The sequence below is a fragment of the Anabrus simplex genome, chromosome 1 (assembly GCF_040414725.1).
Source record: "Anabrus simplex isolate iqAnaSimp1 chromosome 1, ASM4041472v1, whole genome shotgun sequence".
Classification (NCBI taxonomy): Eukaryota; Metazoa; Arthropoda; class Insecta; order Orthoptera; family Tettigoniidae; genus Anabrus; species Anabrus simplex.
The window spans coordinates 1,108,085,244-1,108,113,044 of NC_090265.1; the positions used below are offsets into that span (position 1 = coordinate 1,108,085,244).

Sequence of the window (27,801 nt, forward strand, 5' to 3'; positions counted from 1 at the left end):
GCCAGCAGTGGTTTGGGAAGGGTTGGTTGTAGTTTGATCGGTCTGCGTTTGGGGAGGGGAGGTTTGCAGGCTGTAATTAGACACATTTGTTTCCTTTACCCTAAGAAAAGCCAACTTGACAGTTTCTAAATGCTAACTGAACTAGTTCCCTGGAATTTAGTGAAGTCTAATCTAAGTTATCAATTAAATTTAACAGATATTTACAAATCCAGGTATTTTCCTATTGAATTACAGTTATCGCCTAGTTTTAGCTTAGGCTCATGATTAGCTAATGCTGTTAAGCTTGGCGATTTGTGACTCGAATTTTCCTGTCACCTCGTTTCACTATCACTGTCCCGTCCTTTGACCACGTGCTTTTTACACCCTACTTCGAAATTGCCTCCTGGAGAAGCTGATAGTCTCAGGGGAGTGAGATCATCTTGGATAGTTTTGTTTGTGCCCTTCAGTTTTTTCTTGTTTGTGAACAATGCATTCCTCTTCTGATAGGACACAAACTTCACTATTATTGGTCTTGGACGACTGCCTTCTCTTTTCCCTACCCTGTGTGACCTATCAATGTCTTCTAGACTGAGATTGACCCTAATTTCCTCAGCAATATTTAAAATTATGTTGTCCGTGTTCTCATGTGCGGACTCGGCTACACCGAACACTCGCAAGCACTGGCGCCTCGTGTATTGTTCCAGATCGTCGGTCTTCTCCTGTAACTGGGACTCTAGTCTCTTTATGATTTTGTCCCTGTCTTCGACAGCACTCCGCAAGTCTTCAATTACCTTAGTATTGAAGTCTATAGACTCCTGCAATTGTTCTACCACTACCTTTGTCACTTGCTCCTTATTAGGTTGGCAAGCGTGCCCAAGATGTCCTTGCGACACAGCGTGTCCTGGACGGCTTGCTTCACCAAGTTCTCCATCGGCACTTGCTTCTCTTTGCGCAGCATGATATTTTTGTCTGCTGGTAGATGTAAATCGCACATATCACGTCACTAACACTTCTGTATACGCACAGCAATGCTAGGAAAAGTATTAGCGTCACAAATAATTTACACTGCGAAAGTACACCTTCAAACTTAACGTTAATCAGGAGCCTTGCCTTGTCCGACTATGCACTGTCCACCATCAGTGGTTAAAAACAAAACTGTATCATCCCCTGCAAAGCAAGATTCTCCAAAACAGAGCCATCCAAACAGCGCTCTGGCCGTGCTCTAAGCCAGTGCTCCGAGCGCTTTGGGTGAAGGTAGTTTCAGTAGTGGTGGGAGGAGCTTGGCTGGCTGAGTGAGTGGTCTGCCCGCCGCGCCGAAGCGAGCAGCCGATCTATCAGTTGCTAGTCTAGTCCGATGCGCTTTGTTGACAGCGTGTAACTAAGTGTTTCGTAGTTGTCATGACTGAACATCTTACAAAAAAAAAAAAGGAGTGTTGAAGCAGCAGCCTTTAAAGCAGAATGGGAAATTTCATTTTTCTGTACAGCTTATAAAGGGCATGCCAAATGTTTAGTGTGCTGCCGAGATTTAATATGTTTTTAAAAAAATTTCGAAAGGCACTACATTGCCAACCTCAGGGATGATTACGGTGATTTGACAGACATCAGTCACCAGTCGAAGTTGGAAGAATTGAAACAAAATTTCAAGTAGCACTATTCTGTAAGTATTCTTGTTTTAATTTTAAAATGCTTGTTTACAAATGGGAATGAAGAAATGATTGAATTATCTGAAGAACACTAAAATTGACTTGCTGTATTTTTGTCTGACAGGAGAGTGAGGTTGGTGGACCCATTTTACGAACAAGCTACAAATGTTCGCTGTAAATTGCCAAAGCTGGGAAACCCTTCATGGAAGGGAATTTAATCAAGGAGTGCCTAATGGACGCGGCGGCATGTATTTGTGCTATAGAGCCAGTTGAGAAATTTGACAAAATCTCTCTTTCTTCTCAGACTGTGGCTCACAGGATAGACGATATGGCCATCGATATGGAACAGCAATTAATGGAGAAGGCAGCAAATTTTGTATAATTTTCCATTGCCCTCAATGAATCACCCAACATTGCGGACACAGCTCAGCTCGTTATTTTCATTCATGTTTAGTGTTATTTTCACTGAGTACAATGATTATATGATGAAACCAAGTGTTGTGTCCAGGTCCAGGATGGAAGGTCAGGTTGGTTTGAAACGAATAGTGGAGTCCAGCAAGGAAGTTGTCTTTCAGAACTTTTCTTCATAATCATAATGGATGAAGTTTTAAAAGCGGTTAAGAGAAAGGATCCAGCAACTAATACCCTGGTTTTTGCTGATGATGTAATGGTATGGGGTGAGACAGAAGCAGAAGTACAAACTAGACTAGATCACTGGCATGAAGTTTTTACAACCTTAGGTCTCAAAATCAGCAAAACGAAGACAGTTGGCTTGGTGATGAGTAGAAACTCTCCAACTGTTCATCTAAGAATTCTAGATGAGGAGATGGATATTGTAAACACTTCCAGTATTTAGGTAGTGTTCTGTCATCAGACAATACCATACATCAAGTGATTAGTAACAGAATACAGAATACAGAAAGCTTCCAAATTCTATCAGGCTGTACGTCAAATACTTTGGGATGAAACATTTCCGTTAGTTTCCAAGATCAGCTTGTGCAAAATATATCTAGTACCTATATTGACGTATGGCCTGGAAGCAGCAACACTTACTGGATCAACAAAGAGTCGTCTTCAGGCAACAGAAATGAAGTTCCTCCGTTCTTGTCTACAAAAATGGATAAAATAAGGAATGTGGATATCTGACAACAGCTTGGATTGGAAAGAGCTTGCTGGGGACTTCACAAGTGGAGAGATTGCAATGGTATGGTCACATGAAAAGAATGAACCCTCAAAGGACTCCTCGAAAATACTTTGACCACAATGTTCCTGGGAAGAGACCATGAGGAAGACCTCGTGATGTTTGGGAAAAACAGATAATGAAGGACCTTGAAATTAGAGATGTGAACCGGTGTCGCATATATGAGCAGCATCTGTGGATGGATAGAACAAACTGGAGGAGGCTCGTTCACAACCGTACCCGGCTTGCTGGAGCGAAGAAATGATGATTATGATGATTTCCTAGATTGGTGGCTCTCAAAGACAATGGTGGTGGTGATGGTGATTATTGTTTAAAGAGGAAGTAGAACTAGGCAACCATTCTCTAATTAACACTAATCAGACGGGAAAAATGGAAGGGACTCGACACTTCAAAAAATAAAGATATCGGCCAAAGGAAGACAAGGGCCACGAAGGGTGTGAAAATGAAAGACTCCCTAGCCCTCACAAACCTAATAGCATCGGGATCAGAAAAGAACAAGAGTTGACCAAGAGAGCTCAGATAGGATAGATGAAAGTGAGGAGCCTGGCACAAGTAAGTGGAAGCAATGCCAGGACTCAGCTAAGGACCCCGTTTTTGCCAACCCACGCTCCAAAGTTCGGAGGCTCTTAGGCCCCATTTAGTTGCCTCTTATGACTGGCGGGGGATACCATGGGTGTTATTCTACCGCCCCCACCCACAGGGGGGCGGGGGCTCTCAAAGACACCACTGCCGGTTTCGATATTTTCCAAGCTGTGGAGGGTGTTTTTGAGTCAATGGGATTAAAATGGGAGCGATTGACGAGAGTAACGACAGATGGAGCTCCTGCTTTACATGGTCTACGCATTGGGTTCCTCAGCTATGTAAAATTAAAAACGGCTGAGAGTGGTAGTATCCTAATGGCGACGATCCATTGCTTGATACGCCAGGAGGCAATCTGTGCAAAAGTCGCCAAGCTTAAAGACAATGGGAACAGTTGTGCGAATTGTAAATTTTCTTCGCTCCCATGGACTCTCGCACCGTCAGTTCAAAGACTTCTGGGATGACATCAAAGTGGAGTATCCAGATATCCCATACCATGCAGAAGTAAGATGGCTTAGCAAGGCGAAGGTGTTTTATCGTGTTTTTTGCTTGCAGAATGCAATATACCTTTTGTGACATGAAAGGGTGGCCTGAAGTTCTTTTGCGTGATCCTAAGTGGGTGGTGGACTTAGCATTTTTAAGAGACATTACTGCCCATCTAAATACTTTGAACACTTCGCTTCAGGGCGAAAAGCACAATATCTGTGATTTGGTGGAAAAAAATCAAGCGCTCAAAAGAAAATTGATTTTGTGGGAAAACCAGTTGCGTGTAAGGAATGCAGGACATTTTCCATTGCTTGAAACAGTGAAATAAAGTGTCGACTTTGAGTACTTGCAGGTAATTCGCCAATTACAAGAAGAGTTTGAAGAGAGATTTTTAGAATTATTGCAACTACAAGCGGTGTTAGATGTATTTGTTCGACCATTTTCTCTTAGTGCAGACAGTGCTCCACAGCTATTTCAATTAGAGTTGATTGAACTGCATTGCAATGTTCATTTTAAAGACCGCTTTCTAATGTCACGAAGTTTAGAAGAATTTTACAGTGGCTTTCCGCAAGAAGAATTCCCCCTTTTGTATAAACGTGCATGTAAAGTTCTGTCAATGTTTGGCTCAACGTACATTTGTGAACATTTCTTTTCGGTTCTTAAGCTTACCAAAAGTAAACATTGTGCAACGATGAGCGATAGAAACTTGCGCAGTTGTTTAAGAATAGCTGTGTCCAGATATATTGTACACAATTTGTAGAAGATTGTTTGCTCCAAAACTAAAAGCTTGTAGAAACGACTGAGCAAGAGTCACTTAAGGTCTGTACTATCTGTTCATATTGGTAACATTTTGTTGAATTTTCCTCTCGAATATGTTCAAATTTCAGTTTTAAATAAATCACATTATTCTTTACTTAACACTTGATTTTGTTTCCTGCCATTCCATACATTGGAGTACCTTTCGATTTGTATATGGGGTATATTTGTTATGGCAAAACAGACCTATCAATATTATGTCAACAAACCCACAAAAGCCTTCGGCCGCACAACTGTACGTACATATCTAGTCAGCGCTGTCCGAACATTGTCCGGCTGTCTCAGGTTTCCTCGTTGCCACAGTGTAGTGGTGGTAGGGGAAGGAGCGCTTGTCTGACTGCCCAGTGCTTCACTGGTGCGATCTCGGAGCGCAATGACTGGATGGCCCTACTCTAAAATCTCACCTTCAAAATAGGTTCACATCATCATATTACTATACTCAGGCTATGAAACTCAGCCTAGTTTCACAACTTTTCCATCTCATGTTGTAATATGGTACGTGCGATGTTCATATCATTAGTAACTACAGTATTTTCGTGTGGCTATTTCTAGCCGAGTGCAGCCCTTGTAAGGCAGACCCTCTTATGAGGGTGGGCGGCATCTGCCATGTGTAGGTAACTGCGTGTTATTGTGGTGGAGGATAGTGTTATGTGTGGTGTGTGAGTTGCAGGAATGTTGGGGACAGCACAAACACCCAGCTCCCGGGCATTGGAATTAACCAATGAAGGTTAAAATCCCCGACCCAGCTGGGAATCGAACTCAGGACCCTCTGAAACGAAGGCCAGCACGCTGACCATTCAGCCAACGAGTCGGACAGCAACTACAGTAAAACCCCCTTACTGCGCTCTTCGTGGGACTCTAGTTTAAATGCGTAATAAGCGGGACAGCGCTATAGATGGGAAATGATTTGTGAGGTGGGAAAACAACCAGAAAACAATATTTCAGTAATGTATTTTATTTTACTGTGTTGTTATTATTATTATTATTATTATTATTATTATTATTATTATTATTATTATTATTATTATTGTTGTTGTTGTTATTATTATTAGTATTAGTATTATTAGTATTATTATTATTATAGCGTTGGGATGAGGCGACCCCATTGCCCAGTGGGAAACCACTGCAATCAGCTACCTGAGTATTGGCGGGAAAACCATTGTTTGCGGGGTATGGAGGAAATGCCCACTCCCAGTCCTGAACAACTAGGATGAAATAAGGCAGAAAGCCTTCTTCACAATTTCATAAAATCATCCATCTCACATCTTCACCTTTGTAAATAACATTTAGAATTGTATCTCGAGGTAGGCTCAGTGCCGTAAAATAACAGCCGAAGAACATCTTGAGGCAAACACATTTCACAATCTCATTTTTCATCATACCATATTTCGTTTATCATCTTTCCAGATCACATCTGGAATTGCAAACCCTGACCACGGTCAGACTCTTGATCATTGATCAATCAACCTAAATTGGAAAGTCTTCTATTGAAAGAATCCACCAGTTTGGACAGCTATATAATCTTCCAAATGAAGACACCATTCGGATACAGTGGGGTGTCAGATAGAGGATTGTGGCGAGTCGGAGCGCCCAGAGACGTAATGATCAATCATGCAGTTTAATCAAACTAAGAATGTATTTAAGTTCAATAATCCAGGAAAGTTTTCATATTTGGCAACGTTAAATATCAGTTCATTGATGAAGGTTGGTAAGTTGAAACATCTGATAGATATTTTTAATTAACATAGAATTGTGATCACAGCTCTTCAAGAATTATGTAATACTGATCAGAACCCAATTGAATCTGGAGGGTATCATCTCTATAAGGGACCTCCGGGTGAAAAGTCAGAGAATTCTAGACTCCATTATTGAATTTTTGTCAGATTCATCAAGAGTAGCATTATTAACGATTAAAGTGGAAAACAAGATCTATACATTGATAAATGTTCATGCTCCAACAAATGAAAATAACAGAACTGACAAAGGCGGAAGAGATCAATTTTGGGATGAACTTGAACATTTAGTAACGAATATACCTGATACTAACATTAAAATTCTTCTGGGAGATTTTAATGCAAAGATTGGATGTGAGAGAAAATTTTGTGTTGATGGGACAATGGCCAGCACATAAATAAACAAGAACGGTTAAGTAAATATTTGTATTAACCATGGACTAATTTTAGAAACAACAAGGTTTAAAAGAAAACTGCATAAATGAATGACTTGGAAAAGTCCAAGTGTTAAATTGGTTGAATTCCAGATAGATCATGTGGCAATGGATCGTAAATTTCATAAAGAAATTTATAATGTTATGGTTCTGCGTGATGTCATTGTTGATTCAAACCATTACATCTCCAAGATTGAATTTAAATTAACTCCTATAAGGAAAAATAAACCGCATAACCTTAATAGGAAAAGATTGTATGATCCTAGTTCAGTCATTAATAATCGAACATACTTTGAGAAATCCACAACGCTTAAGTGATAGCTTGGGAAGCACTATTAACAAATTAAAAGCCATAGCAGAGGAAGTTGCTCCCATTAAAAAACAAAAGAAACATGCTTGATGGAATGAAGAGTTGGATACAGCAATACTACGCCGGCATAAAGCTTGGTTGAATGATCAACAACAAAAAACAGAAAGCTCTAGAGAAGAACTAATCAATGCTAGATGATTAACAGCTGAAGAAATCAGGAGAGTTAAAAGAAATTATCAGAAGGAAATGTTGAAATCTGTTGATGAAGCTTTCAATCGAAATAAAACAAAGAAACTATTATAGGACATTCAAACAACGCCAAAAATATTATACTCCCCCTGCTCTCCTGATGAAAGATAAGAACGGAAAGGTGGCCCATAATGATTATGACAATGGAATAATTTTGGCTGGATACTTCAAAACATTACTTAATAGTGATGAACCTGAAAATCATTTTGAATTTGATCTATTTCCCAGAAATTAAACACCTTTGGAGAAGGTCATACCACCAGTTTACGATGAAGTAAGTACAGCAATTGATTCACTGAAGAATTTTAAAGCAGCAGGAGAAAAATAAACTACTGCGGAACTCTGGAAGAATGCAAATATACAGACTATTCAGAATCTGCATAAACATCTCATTGACATTTGGAATACAGAAAAATTGCTTGAAGAATGGAATGTTGCAGTTATACACCCAATCCATAAAAAAGGTGATATATCAGATCCTAGTAACAATCGGGGAATTTCTTTGCTAGATATCACCTATAAAATTTTCTCTAAGAACTTCTGTTCCAGAATTCATGACCAGCTTGATTGTGAATTGGGTGAATATCAGGGTGGTTTTCGTCCAGGGCGAAGTTGTCCAGATCAAATTATCAGTCTCAAATGGATCATAAAACTTCAGTGCATTTGGAGTAAAAATTTAGTGATCACTTTTGTTTGTTTTCGAAAGGCTTATGATACTATCCATCGTGAATCATTATTACATATCCTTACTGAATTTGGTCTACATCGGAAGCTTGTTAACCTTATTGCGGTCACTCTGAGAAATAAAAAGTCTAAAGTTAGGTTCAGAAATGAAATGTTTGAACCCTTTGAAACTCATACTGGTCTTGGACAGAGATGGATTATCCCCATTGATGTTTGAGTTCTGGAAAAAATTATGCGTGAATGGAGTAAGTTATGTCCTCCGACTGTTAAGATTGGAAGAAATATTCAACTAAATTGTCTTGCATTTGCTGATGATCTGGTGCTATAGCAAATAGTATAGAAGAAGCAAAATTTCAAGTAGAGGAACTAGGAAGATAGCAGCAAGGGTTGTGTTGAAAATATCTTTCGAGAAAACGGAAAAGATGCCATCCTTAAAGTTCACACTTCACATATTATATTAAATAATACTCGGAAAATAATTGTTGTAAATAAATTTAAATATCTTGGTGAAATTGTCACTTGGAATGCTAATGAAAAAGCATCCATAGATAATAGAACTCTAAAATTGAGACGAGCACAACAAATTACATGGCCAAGTTACAAAAAAGTCTCTTTCAATTAATGCTAAATTTTGCTATTATAACTCCATCATCAAACCAGAAGCAACACACACATGCAAGTGAAACATTATTCAAACTCAATACCCAAGCAACAACAGACAACTGCAGATAGCGGATAGAAGAATTCTCTGGACACTTATAAATAAAAAACATCAGGTTGATGTCCAGTGGAGTGTTTTACCCAATTCAGTAATTTACAAGGAAAGTGAATCAATTATTGACATATGAGAGAATGGAGGACCGCACTTATTGGACACATTGCCAAATTTTAGACTCCTAAAACAGCGTTCTGATTTCTTTTGAAATAGTAAAACAAAAACCACTTAGGCCTATTTTAGAGAAATACAAATGGATTTGGATGAATTGAAAATTACTATAGAACAAATTGAAAATAGAGAAGAGAAGAAGATTCTAAACAAATATATAAAACTATCACTTAAAACATCAAAACGTAAGCAGTATGTTATATCAGCAGAAGAACGAACTGCAAGATCGTGTAGAATGAAGAAGTTTTGAAAAAAGAAGAAATTATCAAGTTTAAAAAAATGAAATTTTTTGAAGACTTTATTGTATAAGGTTGATTTTGGTACTCCATTGTGGGTGTAAACAGTGTAAATAAATAAATTATAGCACAGCAGGTTATTGTTCATTACTGTAATTCCAATGCAAAATGCAACTTTTATCTCGCTTCATATAAAAAGTCTTTGATGTTTGTTGAGTGTGTGATTACATTTTCTATACAGTTGAAGTAGCTGTTCACATCACTTGATGTGAATCACTAGCAATAACAGTGATCCTGTAATATCAGAGCAGATTGATTGCTCTGAGAGTTTCATTTTGTGTGGGGACATTTTCTTCCGGAGATTGAATTTCCTCATCACTGCCTTCATCTTGGACAGTAGCGGCAGCATGATCTGCATTGAGGGATAAGAATTTCATATTGGTTCGTATTGAACTGAGATTATATTAAAATTAAGTATATTTTATGGTTCCACCTTTTCAACACAAATTATTTTGCCATGTGAGTTACATTACAAGGTATTTACACATGGTACTAGTTTCTACTCCAGATCTGGGTCATCATCAGCCGATAACACAAATAGTGCATGGTACTAAAAATCATGAAGCCAATGTACAAACACATAACATGAAACATGGAAGAAATAAAATGTTTAGTTAAAAAGATAAGCTGGTCTGTGATGTAAGTTCAAATTGATGCTAAAACTTTTGAACATACATATCATGCAATAGAATGGGGCATTTAAAAGTCATTAAAATGTTTGTGGATATTTATCTTGGTGTGAAGAGAAATCAATCACCAATATGATGAATAAGATGGAATGGAGTTCCGCCACAGATATAAATGCAGTTGACATTCAACGATGTCTTTGAAATTTATGTTGAAGTGCTGACGGAGATTTCATGTGAAGGTCAAAATGTTCTAAAACATAACTGGTGTGAGTTCCCAGTTCAATGTGGAACCATAGTTGACCTTGATCTGCAACCGTCATTGACATCGCGGATTTCTGATGTCACTAGATCATTGTCAACTGACATAAAATCTTCCAAGTTAACAGCTCCTTACTTCTCCCATATGGCAGCCCAATCCTCTTCGTTATCATTTCTTACAGGGGAATTTGTTTCACTGGGTGATGCTCACTGTCCCTTAAAAAAAAAAAAAGGCAAATTAACCCCCTGGTGAAATGAAAACATTTTATACAGAAACTGAAAACCCATAACTTGTTTCAAGTCAACAGGGGAAACCGAAGTGCCCAGAGAAAACACGTTCCACCTCTGCCTTGTCCAGCACAAACCTCTTGTGGAGTAACCGGAGATTGAACCGCTGGAGCAGCGGTTAGAGGCCGACGTTCTACAGTCGGGGCTTGTTTTATACAAAAGACCGAAAAAATAACAGTATCCTTATCTAACAAAGTTTAAGATCTTACCTTGAAGAGGCCTGCTTTATTAAAGCAATTGACGATTGTCTGCACTGTGATCCCTTCCCATGCAGCTGAGATTAAATTCATTGTGTCCAATAAGGTGATGTGGTTTTCGGCTCCACTGTTGATGCACTGCAGATCTCATAGAACACGGTTTCGATAGAAATGCTTGAGCACTTTTATGACCCCCTGGTGCATTGGATAAGTTTACTGGTTGTGTTGGCCGGCACGAATGTTAGTTCTGCATTTTTCAGGTTCACATTTTTCGGGTGAGCTGGACAGTTGTCGACAAAAAGCAGGATTTTGTGATTGGCTTTTACCATTTTTTTGGGGTCCAATTCTTTGAGCCAATTAACAAACAAGTCACTAGTCATCCAGGCAGGCACGTGTTTGATTTTTATATTCACAAGGCAGACGTTTAATGTTTTTTTAAACATCGGGGTCTAGCTGACTTCCCCAACATTAACAGAGGTACACAGTTACGTTTTCTTTGCTTAATTTCCCACTGTGACATTTCTCCCCTTTGAACACTTATGACTTGTTTGGCATTAGCTTAAAGAATAATGTTAAGCATGTCGTGCGGCATATAATTTTTTCTAGGTAGCACTTCACTTTGCCAGTCCTTTACATCACTGTCCCTGACTGACTGATTCACCACTACTTTTTATTAATGTTCTTAAGCTGGATGAAGGGATATCCACAGATTCAGAAAAATCCTTTTGATTCAGTGTAGAATTTTCGTTGTACTTATGGAGAATTTGTAGTTTTTCACTTATAGAATGAGATTTATGCTTTGCCATTTTGCACTATTCACAACTGCACTGACAAGAATTCAGAAAACGACTAATAAGACAGGACAGAAATGAGCTGTATCGACTTGTAGACTTGAGTGTTTATTCCCTTTCCAGGAAAGGCAAGTATCGTTAGGTAAAATTTCAATACTGTTCCCAGAGGGTTTCTCCACTTACGTGTGGAATTCCTTGCAGCTACTCGAACTAAAATGGCCTCCAGTACAGGGAGATCAACAAGCTTTTCACTACACCTTTTAAAACATCTCAAATACAGTACGATGCTCTTTTTTTTTTTTTTTTTTACAATTTATACAGAATTTTCCCTCTTTTTCTCAACATGGAAAAAGCGCTATTAGCAGAATTTAGTAGCGTTGTTATAAGCTAAAGTTATGCAGTATTATAAATGAGCCATCCAGGGGCCTTACAAAAAGAGTCTAATAAACAGGATTTCATTATAAGCGGGGGTGTAATAACGGGATTTTACGGTATAATGATAGAACATATACAATCCTTTAAACTTCTTTTCTTGTTTATTCTTAGTAGAACTGATAACCTGATAACCCTTTAAGATTGTAATTTCCACCACAATCACCACTACTCTCCGTCTGGATATATCTGCATACATGAGGCTATAAACAGATGGTGTTAGGTATTAATATATATTAATTTCAGTTTTTAAAATTTACTGTGTACCTAATATCTTCATCTTACAGGTGAAGATGGTAGAAGAAAAGGTGGCAGAGGTAAAAAGCATCCTACGAGGCTTACTCATTTCCTCCCCGAGGCAAATGACTATAGAAGGTCTCAGAAGGGACTTCAGGCTTCAAGAAGGAAAAGATATTCCATACAGAGACTTTGGCTTTACCACTTTGCCAGCTTTTCTGAAATCTATTCCAGATACCTTATCAGTAAGTAATTTCAAGCTAACTCTGATTGCATTCAGCTTGTTGCACTTCACATTTGTACCTGTTTCATAACCCTGATTTTCATTTCTGTAAATTCCTATACCTTATTAAGACTTGATTTTTTCTGCGTATTGATTTATGGCTCCTGACAAAGACCTACATGTTCAGCTATATTTCATGTTTCTTACAATTTGACTGTGTTTAAAGTTAATGATAAATTAGCATGGATGTTGAATGCTTCATTGTCTCTAAACAGACCTCAGATCTTAATCCATGTGTTTAATCTCAAAAACCTAGATAGATTTGAGTGTGTTGTAGGCCTATTCATTTTCTTCAAATTATGCAAATGATGGGATTTGCCTTATCACTTTATCATTCTTTTTATAAGGGGAATCTCTGTGCAGATCCATCTTGTATTTGAAATAAAACCTACTAAGTTGTTTTATGCTTGGTTATCTGCTGCAGCACTGTAAAGTTGGAAAGAAAGTAAGTGGAGACAACCTACAGCCAGTCAGTAGTTTAATGCACAGTAGAGTGCCGATAATCCAAACTGATATTCAGCCTTATTCAGAGTGTCAGTTCATACGGATTTTCAAACATGGAGCAAAAGCGACAATGAACCTAATTTTAACTACATAATAATTAAATTTAAAGCTTTCAATAAGCCAACATACTGTACTGCAGATAACAGTAGACAGATTTTAAAAAGTCTGATTTATTATTTATTTAGAATTTTCTGAGCACATTTTCACTTTTTTTCAGCGAAGTCTGTAACTTGGCGTGGCCTTGCAAGTTGTCAGCAAACACTCGGGCATTTTATTCAGCCACTTTATAGCCATTTTTAGAGCATTGTAAGCTTCTGCGTGAGTTGGCCTAGGGCTTTCTTCATCCTGATTTTCAACTTTGTCGTCATCATCTACGGATGCATCACTATCTGTTACAGCGGTTATAATTTTGTCATTGTTCAAAATTTGGTAGCCAAAGTCATTTTTGGTCAATATTCATTTGTTAGCATCATCCTTGCCACAATTTTCGAAGCTAGGTATGCCATTCAAAAGAGACATAACTTCAGCTTGCACCCATTTCCCTTCATTTCCTCTTGCTTCTGTACCTTCAGGCCACAATTTTTATCCATTTAAACATTTCTTTGTCAAACTATCCCAAGCACCATAAACACAGTCCTTAAAGTTAGCTTTTTTTTTTTTTTGTAAAGCTCACAACATTTTCATCCTCAGGCCCTGCTAGCAACGGTCATTACAAAAGGTTTTATGAGTGACTTTTTTTAGAGAACCATGCCAACACTTTCTGAAACACATATTTAAAAAATTGAGGATTCAGGTTCAGATTTTCAACTGTTCTGATTAGACGCTCTACTGTATTTTTATAATTGGTGGAAGTGAATGAAAGATGCTTCAAGGCATTTGCAGAGGTATCCCACAGATGAGAATATTATTAATGAACATAGTATGACCATGACAGATTGCCGAGTGATATAGCAAATTGTTACTTGATGCCTGAGCATCTCCAAGAAACATATTGGTTTGTTATTCACAAGCACCTTGACATGTGCAAAGAGGTTGTGCACCAAGTTCCCAGTGTGAGGAAAATTTGCAGTGTATGCATCCCAAGCAGACTTGTGACCCAGAGTAAAACGTGGATATCATGACTTTGATCTGGAGATAAAACAGCAGTCGGGATAAACACAGATGATCTCGTCCAAAGGAGTTTGGGTGCCAACACAGTGTAAGTCATGGCATCCATTTTTTTTTTTTTTTTGCTTTACGTCGCACCGACTCAGATAGGTCTTATGGCGACGATGGGAGAGGATAGGACTAGGAGTGGGAAGGAATCGGCCGTGGCCTTAATTAAGGTACAGCCCCAGCATTTGCCTGGTGTGAAAATGGGAAACCACGGAAAACCATTTTCAGGGCTGCCGATAGTGGGGTTCGAACCTACTATCTCCCGAATACTGGATACTGGCCGCAATTAAGCGACTGCAGCTATCGAGCTCAGTAAGCATCCATTTTGTAGTACTCAACATAGGTTCTCTATTGATTTTCTGTACAAAGGACAGATGATTTTTGGTGAAATAAGAGATAAACTTACTACCAGGATAGAGAAAGATTGTCAAGGAAACATGAAGTCAATATACAGGGTTATTCTAAATGATTGTCAGGGTTTCGTAATTTTTTTTTTTTTTTTTTTTTTTTTTAGAACGTGGAAAAGTTAAATTGAAATAATAAATATGGTAGTTCAACCTATTCAATACAAGTAAATAAGAGATGTAGAGATTACATTCTTATTTAATTAAAAGTGGAAATGGTACTAGTTTCGACCCCAATCTGGGTCATCATCAGCCGATTATAACTCGAAAAACAATGCGTAAGAAAGAAGTTAACGGTCAAGTCCACACAATATCAGTTGAAGAGGCGATATAAAAATGACGGGGGTATGCACTGTAAAATTCAGACGAAGTGGAATGGAAGTCACTTAAAAGAAGTAATGTGTAATCTTCCGAGCATCAGCACGGCACACGCAATGTTTGGCACTGTCTCACAATGTTCACGAAAAGCAGAGAACAGTTAAATGAGCCAGACTGCATACACCGTTAGGCACAAACACAATCCAAATATGAAGATCTAAAGTCATGAAGAAGCCAAAGACGAGCAGCTCAACCGAAGTAACTTGCAAGCTCCAGAAGATCGGCGCAGTGTTTACGATTCAATATAATTGAATACGTAATTATGATCTTGAAGAATTTTTAGAACGTCAACTGCTTGCCTCTTCTTGTACTAATTCAACAATCCAACCAGTTACTTAACAGCAGAAATGAAATCTCAGAAAAATTACATTTACAATAAAATTAAAACATAGAATATCCCAAAAGAAGACAGCACACAGAACCCAAGGAAGAATACCCACAATAGCTCAAAAATACATCCGATCACATCATTAGATAAAAGCCAAAGCCCGCTACTAAATGCCAAAAAAGTAAAAAGGATGCAAATCTATCTACAAAAGTAACCAACCAGAGATTATTATTATTATTATTATTATTATTATTATTATTATTATTATTATTATTATTATTATTATTATTTATTGCTAACACATCAAAAATTTTTGGCAGTGAAAGGATTGGAAAGGGTTAGGATTTGGAGGGTAATGACTGTGACCTTGAGGTTCACGACTGACTACTGAGCAGTTGCCACAATAAAATGACTATACAACTCATCTACTTCTACTTGTCTATTGCGAGCTTGCTTTTATATGTCTGGTGTTGATCTTGTAGAATCTTTGGGTTGCAGCGAGAATGGGAGTGTTCTAGTTTTGCCCAGCATTTGCTGGGGTGGAAATAAGAAACCATGGGAATCTACTTTCATTTGAACCCACCATCTCCTGAATGCAAGCTCACAAAGACGCGATCCTAACCGCAAGGCCAATTCGCCTGATAAACAATCAGAGATCGAAAGATCAGATCTGCTACAATAAGAATGAGACATGCATCAAATTATTACACAATTAAGGCATTACACTCTCTTTACATAGAATGATTTTACTGTAAGATCACTTTTAAGAAAGGTATAAATCTATTTTCTTGACTACTTCAGAATTTAGCTTGATATAAATTTATTAGTTCATAATTCCAGTAGAGAAAGAATATTGTTAAAAAAACAGTGACTCTTTTATTAAACTAATGTTATTTAGAATGACTTAATCCGTACACACACATACACAATTATACTTGACAGGGAATGACAACACCACTAATTAGTGGTCATTTAGCTGGGTCGAGTAGCTCAGACTGTAGTGTGCTGGCCTTCTAAGCCCAATTTTGCAGATTTGATCCTTTTTCGGTCAGTTGGTGCCGGTAGATTTCCTGGCATGTTACAGAACTCCTGTGGGACAAAATTCTGACACCTTGGCATCTTTGAAAACTGTAAAAGTAGTTAGTGGTACATAAAATCAGTAACATTATCAACGTAGTGATCGTTTACAAAAGAGTTTTAACCTTCCAGCGGGTCTGTGGCTGGCGGTCTTTTCACAGAATGCCTATCCTTTCTAATCTGAACTGACAGGTCTCACCTTTCACTTTCTGTGCGCACACCCCTCAGTTTACATAGCATTTCCCGAGTTCAAATCCATGTTCATTGGCTGGATCTCGGCACAATTCTTGTACTCTTGACTTTACCGAAAACTTGCACAAGCAAGTCACCTGATGACTCAACACACTCAACTCTTGGCTCATGATTGACTGCTGAGCAGTCGCAACAATAAAATGACTAGACTACTCATCTACTTCTGCTTGTCTGCGGCAGGCTTGCTTTTATATGCCTGGTGCTGATCTTGTAGAATCTTTGGGTTGCAGCGAGAATGGGAGTGTTCTAGTTTTGCCTTCCACAAAATCCACTAAGACACCAGATGAAAAGCACAATAGAAGCAGAGGCCGTCACATGCTCTCAGGCCGACCTGGTGCTCCCCAGCCTAACTTATCCCTTCCAGGAAATACCAGAGGGGGCTTCCAGAGAGTTTACAGTCTCATTGCCCCTCCCTCCTATAGCTGATCATACCGATCAGTTATCTTCAGCTATTCTTCGGTAAGGCACCAGTAAGGGCTTTCCTACGCCTTCTGGAGCTTGGGAGACAAGTCTCTCTTCTATATGGGATTATACAGCCACATTAGAATGTTCTCATAATACCCAGTAGTTTGCGCTTGTTGATCAGAAGTGGCATGTATGTCCCACAGTTTCCTTGCCAATCCAGGTGTTACTGGTCTGTCAGGGTAGGATGTTTCTCAGACCAGCCAAACTCTAAATCCATGTGAGGTGAGATCTCCACCAAATTGCGTACTTGCTGGTGTGCGTCCCATGGCCTTGTGCACTGCAGAGCGGTATGCCAAGAGGAAGGGGAAGATGACAAACCCAGTTCCTGTATGTCTGCTGACAACTATTCGCAGGTGATTCTTAATGGACCTGTTGAGTCATTCCGCCATTCCATCCAATTGGGGATGGCGTGGTCGTGGTTTTCCGAATACCCAGCAGTCGCACGTTTTGTAGGACTGCTGACTTGAAGTTCTGTCATTGATTGGAATGTAGCTCTAATGGTATGCCATATCTGCTGACAGACGTGTACAGAAGTGTTTCCGCTACTGTAATTGCGTCCTGGCATATACCTTTGTCCACTTCGAGAAATAACAACTGACAATAAGTATATCACAAGATATGAGTCTCATGATTTTCATATTGACAGCTAAAATGTTAAGTTTAAATCACTTGCTGTATTGAACAGGAGGATAATTTGAGCAATAAATTGTTACATCAGCGACAAGTATATAGCAATTTCCTGCATCACTGTTTGGGAATGGTCCGGCCACATCAATTGCCACTGTCTCGAGGGGCACACCCACGTTGTAAGTCTTCGTTTGAGGTTTCTGACTTAGTCTCTTTTTGGCTGCACACCCATTGCATTTTATGCAGAAGTCATCCACGTCCCAACCAGTAGAACATCTCTCAAACTTTTTCCAGGATTTTCTCGATCCCAAGCTGTCCTCCCAAAATTCCATCATAGATGCCCTTCAAGACTTCCACTACCATCGTTCATGGGACAAGGACCTGCTCCCAGAATGTCTTCCCTTCACTGCTTTCCCAGACACACTTCAGCAATTCAGCCCTGGACACCAGTGAATCCCATTGTGAGTTATACCACCTAGTCTTGTGGTTGAGATTACTGATTTGTGTCCATCCAAGCCTCGGAACACAGGCACTCTTGCACTTAGCTAGCAGTCTAATGTCCTTGTCATCTCTCTATGCTTCAATCCAGGGGTCATCGCTTCCTTTTGCGTCAATCTCACATTGGCCCTTCGGTAGAGAACTTCGTGTCCACCCTCTCTCTCTTGGAACAGAACTTGCAGTCCTCTGGACAAGATCTTCGGGACAGAGCATTGGCATTGGAATGTAGTTGACTCTCGTTGTGTTCACTCACATACTTATGCTGCTGCAGTCTATCCAGCCATCATACGAGTTGTCCCTACAGGTTTTTGAAATTTAGGAGCCACTTGAATGATGTGTGGTCAGTCCTGACAAGGAATTCTTGGCCATACATGTACATGTACCTGTGGATCGCTTTCAAAACTAAAACGAGCCTCAGGAAGGAAAACAAATACCGGACTGACGAATCTTCTCACACATTTGTAACGTATGATGACCGAAAAGCTGATGATCTTTTACAATGTTATGCGAAGAAATCCCAAATCAAGAAAATCAAACACAGGATTGGAACACTAAACTTCCTTACATTGACAGGTAAATGTGAAGAACTGGTGAATTTGATGGAGAGGAGGAAACTTTGCATCGCGTAAGTGAGACAAAATGGAAAGGCACTGCAGTAAAACAACTAAGGAAAGGATATAAACTTCACTGGATGGGTAACAAAACCGAAGCTAAGAATGGTATCGGATTTGTATTGAGAGAAGATATAGATGCTGTAAGTGAAGTGATATATTGTGCCCTATAATGCCTTCGTCAACGTCAAGCAAATGCTGAGCTCTTGACCAAGTACATTATAGTGAACAATATGCTCACCACCAGGTGAAACCTTACGGCACATAGCTTACCTTGTTTGACCATCCTCTTCATCAGCTCCGGGAGCAACAGCAACAACAGGGGTTACGGGTACAAAAAGGGGTCAACGTGACAAATAAATGAAGAGGAATAAGATGAGCAGGGTGTGAACTAACTCGAGTGAAAAGAAAACTAAAACTGAGCTGCACGTTCGCTATACTATACATATTTATTACAATAATACTCAAAATTTGATTTTAAGCCAAAAATCATCAATGAAAATTTATAGAATTGACAATCTTGGCATTAAAAAAATATAAATGGGCTCTTGAAGTAAGGAGGCATCTCATCGGTTGTTAATGTCCATGTGGAGGAGATTCCTAGCCAGTGGAAACAGCCAATACTGCAACAGCCAGCCTAATGCTCCGTCAAAAGAGAATAAATTAAATCTTAGATTGGAAATACCCAACTCATATTTACAATGAACAAAACATAATCCTAGCCTGAATCTATGCCACAGTACTCGTGATTAATATTAGCTCTAAACTAAGCATGCAATACACACACTACCGTCCGGGAATCGAACACAGGACTATCCCCAAATCCTACAACCACATGACTTCAAGTATGATAAAAAAACATTATTTACAATATGCAGATACATGAATAGTTATACATCTTGAACTGACACACGTAATCGTGTATAAAATTTTATCCTTCAGACAGCAGTATTAAAAGGTCACTGCTCTCCTTTTTCCCTTGACAGACACAGTACTGTTCCTTCCTGCATACCTTCAGGTTGTGACGTCAGAACGACCTACTTTTTACTCCAACACACCCCGGTTTTTGTATAAATGGAGCAGCCATGTTCTACCCCATAAATCTCTCTCATGGTTGACAACTTATAAACACAGCTGAAGGATGTCTTTCCTGCGCTCTGGCCCATATGCCTACTCTTCATTTTTCCCTCTTTATTATATAATAATTTTTACATGCCAATTTATTCTTTCGAGTAGAATCATTCAACACACTATTCCAGTTATGACTCCAATGCAACTGGCCCATATATTAACTTACATTGGTGCACTACTGGCACATTCATACAAATGCATATCGGCGCTCTTACTGGCACACAAATTCTCAAATTATCACATAAGCCTTTATTCCTCATGCTATTAAGGGCCTTATCTCTATACTCTGGGCATAACAACTACACTTTTCATTACTTATGGGCTTCTCAGTACATGACTCGCTCACACTGATACGCCAGATCAAGTGCATTAAAGAAACATAGAAGGTCTTATGCTTTTCGTCGTCTCACAAATTGACACTACAGTCTACCATGCTCCATGCATTTAGCTAGTACCTAACAATTTGTTCTAGCTAGTCTCACATGCGACTGCACAAGTCCTGGATAAATGAAAGTTCACGAGCTTAGTTTCCCTATACTGAAACGTTGTATCTATACCATAATGACGTAAACTCAAATAAATGAGAATAACAACATGGAAACATTATCTAACTAAGCCTGAGTCCTAGGCATAAATTCTATTTACATGTGTCCTTAGACACCTACTTATTTACATCTTGGCAAAAGGCCTAATTTATCTGCAGCTGACCTAACCATAACCTGACTGCTGCATGCTGAGAATTAGAATTGTCTGACCTGTGTCTTGTGATTGCATCTGAACAGTTCCCCAACGGACATTGCTAACTTAAGCCATCATGTCAATGTTGTGGGCAGGCGACAGCAATCGTAGTTGGATGACTGGTGACATCTTGGTCTGCTGTGACATTCAACTACAACACGTTCAGGTGACTCGATCGCCGCCTCCTCAATGTAGTCGGTGTGCTGATTTGACGTCGCTGATGGTCCACGATTGTACCTTGATGCCGTGAAGGATGTTCTTGTAGCTTTGCTCCAAATTACTGCCTCAACGTGATGGATGAGCAGCGTCCGGTCCACACGTGACGTAAGAGAAACTGTAAGGAAAACTATATTACAAAGTGTTCTTACTCCGATTCTAGTTCTCCCCTCTGGCCTTTTATTTAATCCTGGAATGTCAGGACTTGTTCTTAGCATTATCCTTTTGGACAGTTACACAATTTCCAGCAGCACTTTGCTTCACTCTTGACTGATATTTATACTGACCAAATTGAATTAATATTCACCTTCTGAGCCTACACTAGCGTAACCTTAGTTTAGAACAATGTTAGCCTCAGATTATGCTAGGCGACTTTGTGTGAACAAATTACTAGCAGAAGAATGATCTTACAGAAAATAAGGACAATACTTGCTGTATAAAATTCTTATCTATATTACAAATGGTTGTTACAAGTCCATAGGACAAAGTAGACTCTGAGTGCGATGCTTGTAGACAAAGGTAATCTTCCCTTCGCTGCGTCGCTCCGTGACAGACACCTTCTTGACAGTGATACACCCAGTAAAATGAGGCTCGCGCCCTCGGCGGCCGTATATATTAGCGATCGCGCACCCACGCTACGGAGCTACGTGTGTCTCCCACAGTATCCCGTGCAATTACTCATTCCTTTATTGAGATTACAATTAGTGTCATGTAGCATATCAAAATTTTCAGAAAAATATGCTCACTGCCATTATTACATCCAATGTTCTATATTCCTCTTGTGAACGGAGATATTGAATAAATTCATTTCCCTCCAATATAAACTTCCCCGCAGTTCACACGGTGTAGTTCGCGTTCCCACACTGAAAGTCAAGAGGTTCGCTTGGGATAATAAATTTTAATAAGCATCTTGGGAACTTCAGCTCGCTTCTGACGCTACGTCCACTTGAGAAGCACGCAATGTGAGACACTACTCCGCAATAAAATGCCATCTAATGTCCATTCTTTGTGGTCTCATATGATTACTGTAATTTTCATTATATCAACGTCCTTTGACCATGAACAGAATGGTTCAATATGTGAATGACAAAATCATCAAACTGGATGTCTCCTTCAATAAGGAGGTGTTAACAGTCATACAGGTATATGCCCCACAGTCTGAATGTGATGAAGGAAAGGAGCAATTTCGATCTGACCTGCAGGAAGCTATTGAAGGAGTGGAACTTATATTAGTGATGTGTGATCTGAATGCACCAGTGGGAACAGACAGACTTGGGTATGAAAATGTGTTGGGCCTTCATGGTTTTGGTACTAGGAACCAGGAAGGTGAACAACTTCTAGGCTTTTGTGTGAGAAATGGCTTAAATAAATAACACTTGGTTTCAAAAACAATTATCTCACAAAATAACAAGGTATAGTTGGGATGGACAATCCAAATCCTTAATATATTACATAATATCTGACGGAAATGCTGGTCAAACTGTTTGTGATGTTAAGGTTGTATGAAGTGAGAGCTTAGATAGTGACCACAGACTGCTTCACTAAAAGTTGGATCCTGGGAACTGAAAAAAGTAGAAAACAAAATGATTTATACAAAAAAGGTGGCCTCCAAAATACCTGCAGACAGAACACAAGGAGGAAATACAGAGTGGAACAGATTCAAAGAATGTCTTGTTTGAACTGCTGTAGAAGTATGTGGCAAAACTAGCAGTAAAGTAAAGGAAAGAAAAACAGCATGGTGGAATGATGAAGTAAAGAGTGCAGTTCAAAAGAAAATTGAAGCAAGAAAGACTGGAGATAAATTCAGAATGGAGATGGAAAAGATGATAAAAAGGAGTGAATTACAACAGACAGATTGTAGACTGTGAGTGAACCGAATAGTAGCAGAAGAAAAACAAAAGTCATGGATTGATTTTACAAATAAATTGGAAGAAGATAGTAAAGCAAATTCCAAATTGCTATATAGTGTTATTAGAAATGCCAGGAGTAATTATGAGCAAATAAATGCTCTACAGAAACCAGATGGGAGCATCACTAGGGAAGAAACAGAAATAAGAGAAATTATAAAATTGTACAGGTAGACCTCGTTATACACGATAGTTACGTTCTGCGAAATTGCCGTGCATACGGAATTCGTGTAAGTCGAGTGTCATTTTATATGTGAAATATAGGGTTAGGTTTCAGTTTACTCACATATTAAATTTAAAATAGCAGAGATTCTTGTTATTTTTACAAGAAATAACCATTATCAGGTTTCTGAACTGCATTTTAATACAACTTTTATACACTTAAAAACTGAATACTGAAACACGCTTCTTTCCTTCGAAGGCACGCTTTCTTTCCTTTTACCCAGCGTTTTAAATACAAAACCTGTGAAGTGCAACTTGATAGCTCTACTGACTGGAACTGACGATTCATGTCTCGACTAATACGACAGATGCGCGTAGAGATGCGCTTGCCCCGTTTAACCTTGGCGTGCCTTAAGGCATTACAGCTTCCATGTACTGTTAACAGATGGCAGCACTAGACTCAAAAACCAAAATTGCGGATAATGAATCCTCGTATAACGGGGATTACCTGTACTTTGAGAATTTATACAATAGTATAAAGGAGAACTCCAGTCCTAATGCACAGATTCAGTCAAACTGCAGTGATAATATATCTGAAGAAACGCCACCAACTTGGAGTGAAGTAGAATCAGCCCTTAAAAGTATGCGCAATGATTGAACTACTGGCTTTGATGCAGTGCAGACTTGATTTAAGCTGCTGGCCCACAAGGAATTCAATGGCTATACAGGGTGATAAGGGCAATATGGAAGGATAAAATTATACCAGACGACTGGAAAAAGGGGGTTATATTTCCCCTGTTCAAGAAAGGAAGTTGAAAAAAAAAAGCTGCAACTATAGAGGGATTACCTTACTGTCCCATGGTTTAAAAATATTTGAGGAGATTCTTGGGAAAAGATTAAGGAAAATTATTGAACCCCAACTGCATGAAGAACAATATGGATTTAGGAAAGATAGATCAACTATATACCTCATATTCACACTGAAAATACTAGAAACGCACTGGAAGAAATATTGCGACTTGACATTTGTGTTTCTCGACATCGAAAAAGCATTCAATAGTGTCCCTAGAACAACTATATGGGAGTGTCTTAAAAAGAAGAATGTATCTATGGAATTCATTCAGAGAATAAAAATGCTTCGTGATGACTGCTACAACTGTGTTCAAGTAGGAAGTGGATATTCCTATTCGTTCCAGACATCTAGAGATGTGCAACAAGGCAGTGCCCTCTCACCATTACTATTCATCACCATCATGGATGAAATCATAAAAGAAGTGAAGCAGAACACCATCATGCATCTTAAAGCATTTGCTTTCGCAGATGATATAGTTATCTGGGGAAATAGCGAAATGGAAGTCCAGGAAAGGCTGAACGTCTAGAATGATCATCTGAAAATATATGGACTGAAAGTAAGTGCTACAGAAACTGCTGCACTGTCTGTTAATAGACAGAGAACTAAGGATAATATAATGCTGGAGGGTGTACAATTGGAAACAATAAACCAGTATCAGTACCTTGAATGCATACTATCAAGTGACAACAGAATACAGCTTGAATTAAATAACTGTATTCAAAAATCCAGTAAATTCTGTCAGCAAGTTCGATATCTTCTCTGGAATAAACAAGTGCCACCAAGATAAAAAAAAAACTGTTTCAAACATATTTTGTCCCTATATTGACGTATGGGTTGGAAATGTACAACTACCCAAAAAGATGACAGCAGACTTTAGGCTTCAGAAATGAAGTTTCTAAGAAGCATGCTTCAAAAGACTAGGAAAGACAAAGTAAGAAATGAGAAGAGTAGAGAACAAGCTGGAATAAATCTGTCCCTGAAGGAGACCATAACTAGGGCACGTTTGCGATGATTTGGTCACGCCAAACGTATGACAGAAGAAGAATTTCAATCTGGGACTTGTCCTTTGGTACTGGCCAGTTCCTCACTGCCATGGTTTTCTCTGGAGCAATCTGAACTTCTTTGAGACAATATGGCAGAAGTTATGTACTTCCTTGAAGAGCTGACATTTTTTCAGGTTTAAGTACCTGGGCTGCTTTTAGTTTTCCAAAAATCTCAGAGTTTTTAAGGTGCTCCTCAAAGGTGCTTCCCAGAAGATGGTCATCTAAATAGATTAAACGTCTTCCAGTGCAGTCCTCGCAGTATGGTCTCCATCAGCCTCTTGAAAGTTGCCGGGCCATTGTACAAGCCAAATGACAGGACCTTGAACTGCCTGAGACCATGTCCAACCGAGAATGCTATCTTCCGTCGGTCTCAAGGATAACTCTCTGCTTGCTAATAACTGCTCTTCAGATCCAGAATAGAGAACCACTTCAACCCTCATATTGTATCCATAGCGTCGTCAATCCTGGGTAGTGTGTAACTTTTGAAGGGCTGGCCAAGTGCGCTCTTTACGTGGCATCGGTAGGTACTTACTAAGCACAACCAAACCGTAAATCAAAGGTCTCTTTAAAAGGGGCGCTATCAGCAGAATTAAGTCATTAAGAATGAATGTGCAACACGTAAGCAAGCTAATGCAGTGGAAAGCAACAACTGTAAGTGTTTTCATAAAAGAGGAGTGTGAAGGGGACACTCACGAATATGAAGGAGAACGAACTGTCCAGGTTTAAAAAGCATTAAGAAAAAAAGGGTTAACCTTAACAACATACATTGATCAGAATACAAGAATAGGAAAGAGGCAAACAAGTGTCAAATCAAGTCTGAGAGGGTGAGGAGTAAGAAAACACGTAAAGGAATACAAATATTGATCAGAATAATTAACAGACAAACTGTGCAAGTAGATAACAGAATTTTAAACAACATCCACACCTTCTTACTTTCAAACACATGGACTGAAAATCGCCATTAGGAAAGTGATGAGAAATTCCTCATGTAATGGGTTTTTGTTGCTTGTAATAGTTATGAAATTCCATTAAGAAAGTGGCACAACAAAATAAATTTCCCTAATGTTTACAATTTACTGTTTTCTAACATTTACACTTCTAGAAAAAAAAAAGGAAGGGATTCACAAAATGTTAAAAGCATCACAAAATGGCTAACTTTCAGAACCAGAACTTCCGAAGCTCTCATTAAAATTCAAGAGCGAAAATCAGAGTGCAGCTCATGCTCAGAAAATAATTCACAACTCTCCAGGAATACAATTTAATCACAGTAAGAAAGGCTCAAGTCTCTGTTTGATATCGTCGGCTTACTGTGAAAATTTGGCAAGACACAAATTGTACATTTTGAGATAATGACATTTTAAATGTTTGACCATGATTTAAAAATAAATAATATTAATTTATACCACTTTAATTAATTTCCATTATGAGCAGGGAGAAATAGAGAAATAAAAGAAACTATTTTTGTTTGTCCAATGATACGTTTAATTGATGATAATAATAATAATGCAAATTTAATTTATAATAAGAAAACAGTTAGGACTTACTGATTTTTTCTCCGACAATAATGGTAAGTTGATTTTAACGTAAGGACCATCATACTGATAGTGATACTGGATGATTTGAGGCTTATCTTTTTCAAACTTCAGGCACTTTATTTTCAGCCAATTGACTGTACAGTATTTCCATGTTCATCTACATTGTAATTCCTTATTAGTGCTGCTGATAATTCTCTTTCAAGTCTGCCATGGCCTTATACGTGAGTTCTTTCGCAATGTAAGGCCTTGCACTCTTTCTATTTCTTTGAGACCTTGCCATCCATAAAATCATCATGGAATATACCGGATATTTTTATTTTCTTGCTCTATAGGACTATGTACAGAATCGAATTCCATGTACGTCCGGATTCTAAAAATGTGTGTACTACAGCAACATTAATGTGGGTATTCTGAACCAAGAAGATGAACAATGCAGCAATATTTTTATTCTGGCCAGAGCAAGTGTCAGAATATAGATGGATGTCTGCAAGTGATTCTGGAAGCTGATTAAACCACTGAAGCAGAGCACAGCCAATTTCAGAGCTTTCTTAATTTAACCATTGTGGTTTGATTTTATAATGGTCCATATTGACTAAAATCTTTACTCCAGTAAATACACATTTGATATTTAAAATCACCCATGTCATTACCTAAGACTTATTTACTAATTATTTTCACTTAATATACTCAACCTTATTGTCCTCTTCATCAGCGGTTTTTCTCACACTGCCAAATATCTCTTTGACCTTTTTACTTATTAATAAACACTAATCTTATACTTAACAAATCATATTGTACCTTTACTGCATATTTAGTTCTAAATATCTCTTAGTTAATATATAGGGCCTACTATGTGTCACAAATAAAATGTCATAAATGAGCACCAAACTACACTATTCTATTTGCAGTCTTATTTAAAATGTCGTAGCCTTGTCTTCTCTTACAATCATCATCATCATCATCATCAGTTTTCCACTCCAGTTGCCCGGGTGTGGTTTACGAGCACTCTCCACTTCTGTCTGTCCATGTACCACTCTTCTCTCAAGACGACATCCCAGCTGACTCCTCTTGTTCCTATATCCTCTTTCACTTGGTCCAGCCATCTCTTCCTAGGTCTTCCTACCGGTCGGTTTCCGGCCACGACTGTGTGTAGCCATTGTTTTGCTGTCCTTCCATCGTCCAATCGTTTGACATGGCCAAACCATTTCAAATGGGCCCTTGTCACTTTTTCATTCAGGGATGGGTACACACCAGCTTCCTCCCTTTTTCTTTCATTCCTTACCCTATCCCTTTTTGTCTTCTGTACCATAGTACGTAGGAACTTCATTTCTGCGGCTTGTAGTTTGCTATCCACTTGTTGGGTTGTTGTGCAGGTTTCTAGGCCATATGTTAGTATGGGGGTGAAGTATGATTGGAATAGAATCTGCTTTGATTTTAAGGGAACTTGTTCGTTCCAGAGGAGGTTCCGAACTTGATGGTAAAACTGAGCTGATTTTTGAATGCGGT

General features: G+C 38.7%; 1 protein-coding gene across 2 annotated transcripts in view; it reads left to right on the forward strand.

Annotated features, from left to right (window-relative positions):
- The window catches only part of LOC136858067 (uncharacterized), a 579,094-nt gene that overhangs the window by 34,057 nt on the left and 517,236 nt on the right, over positions 1–27,801 (forward strand). For both annotated transcript variants that reach the window (XM_067137317.2, XM_067137318.2), the window contains exon 3: positions 12,179–12,373. In XM_067137317.2, coding sequence (XP_066993418.2) covers positions 12,185–12,373 — 189 coding nt within the window. In that variant the 5' untranslated portion in view covers positions 12,179–12,184. The remainder of the gene's footprint in view (positions 1–12,178; positions 12,374–27,801) is intronic.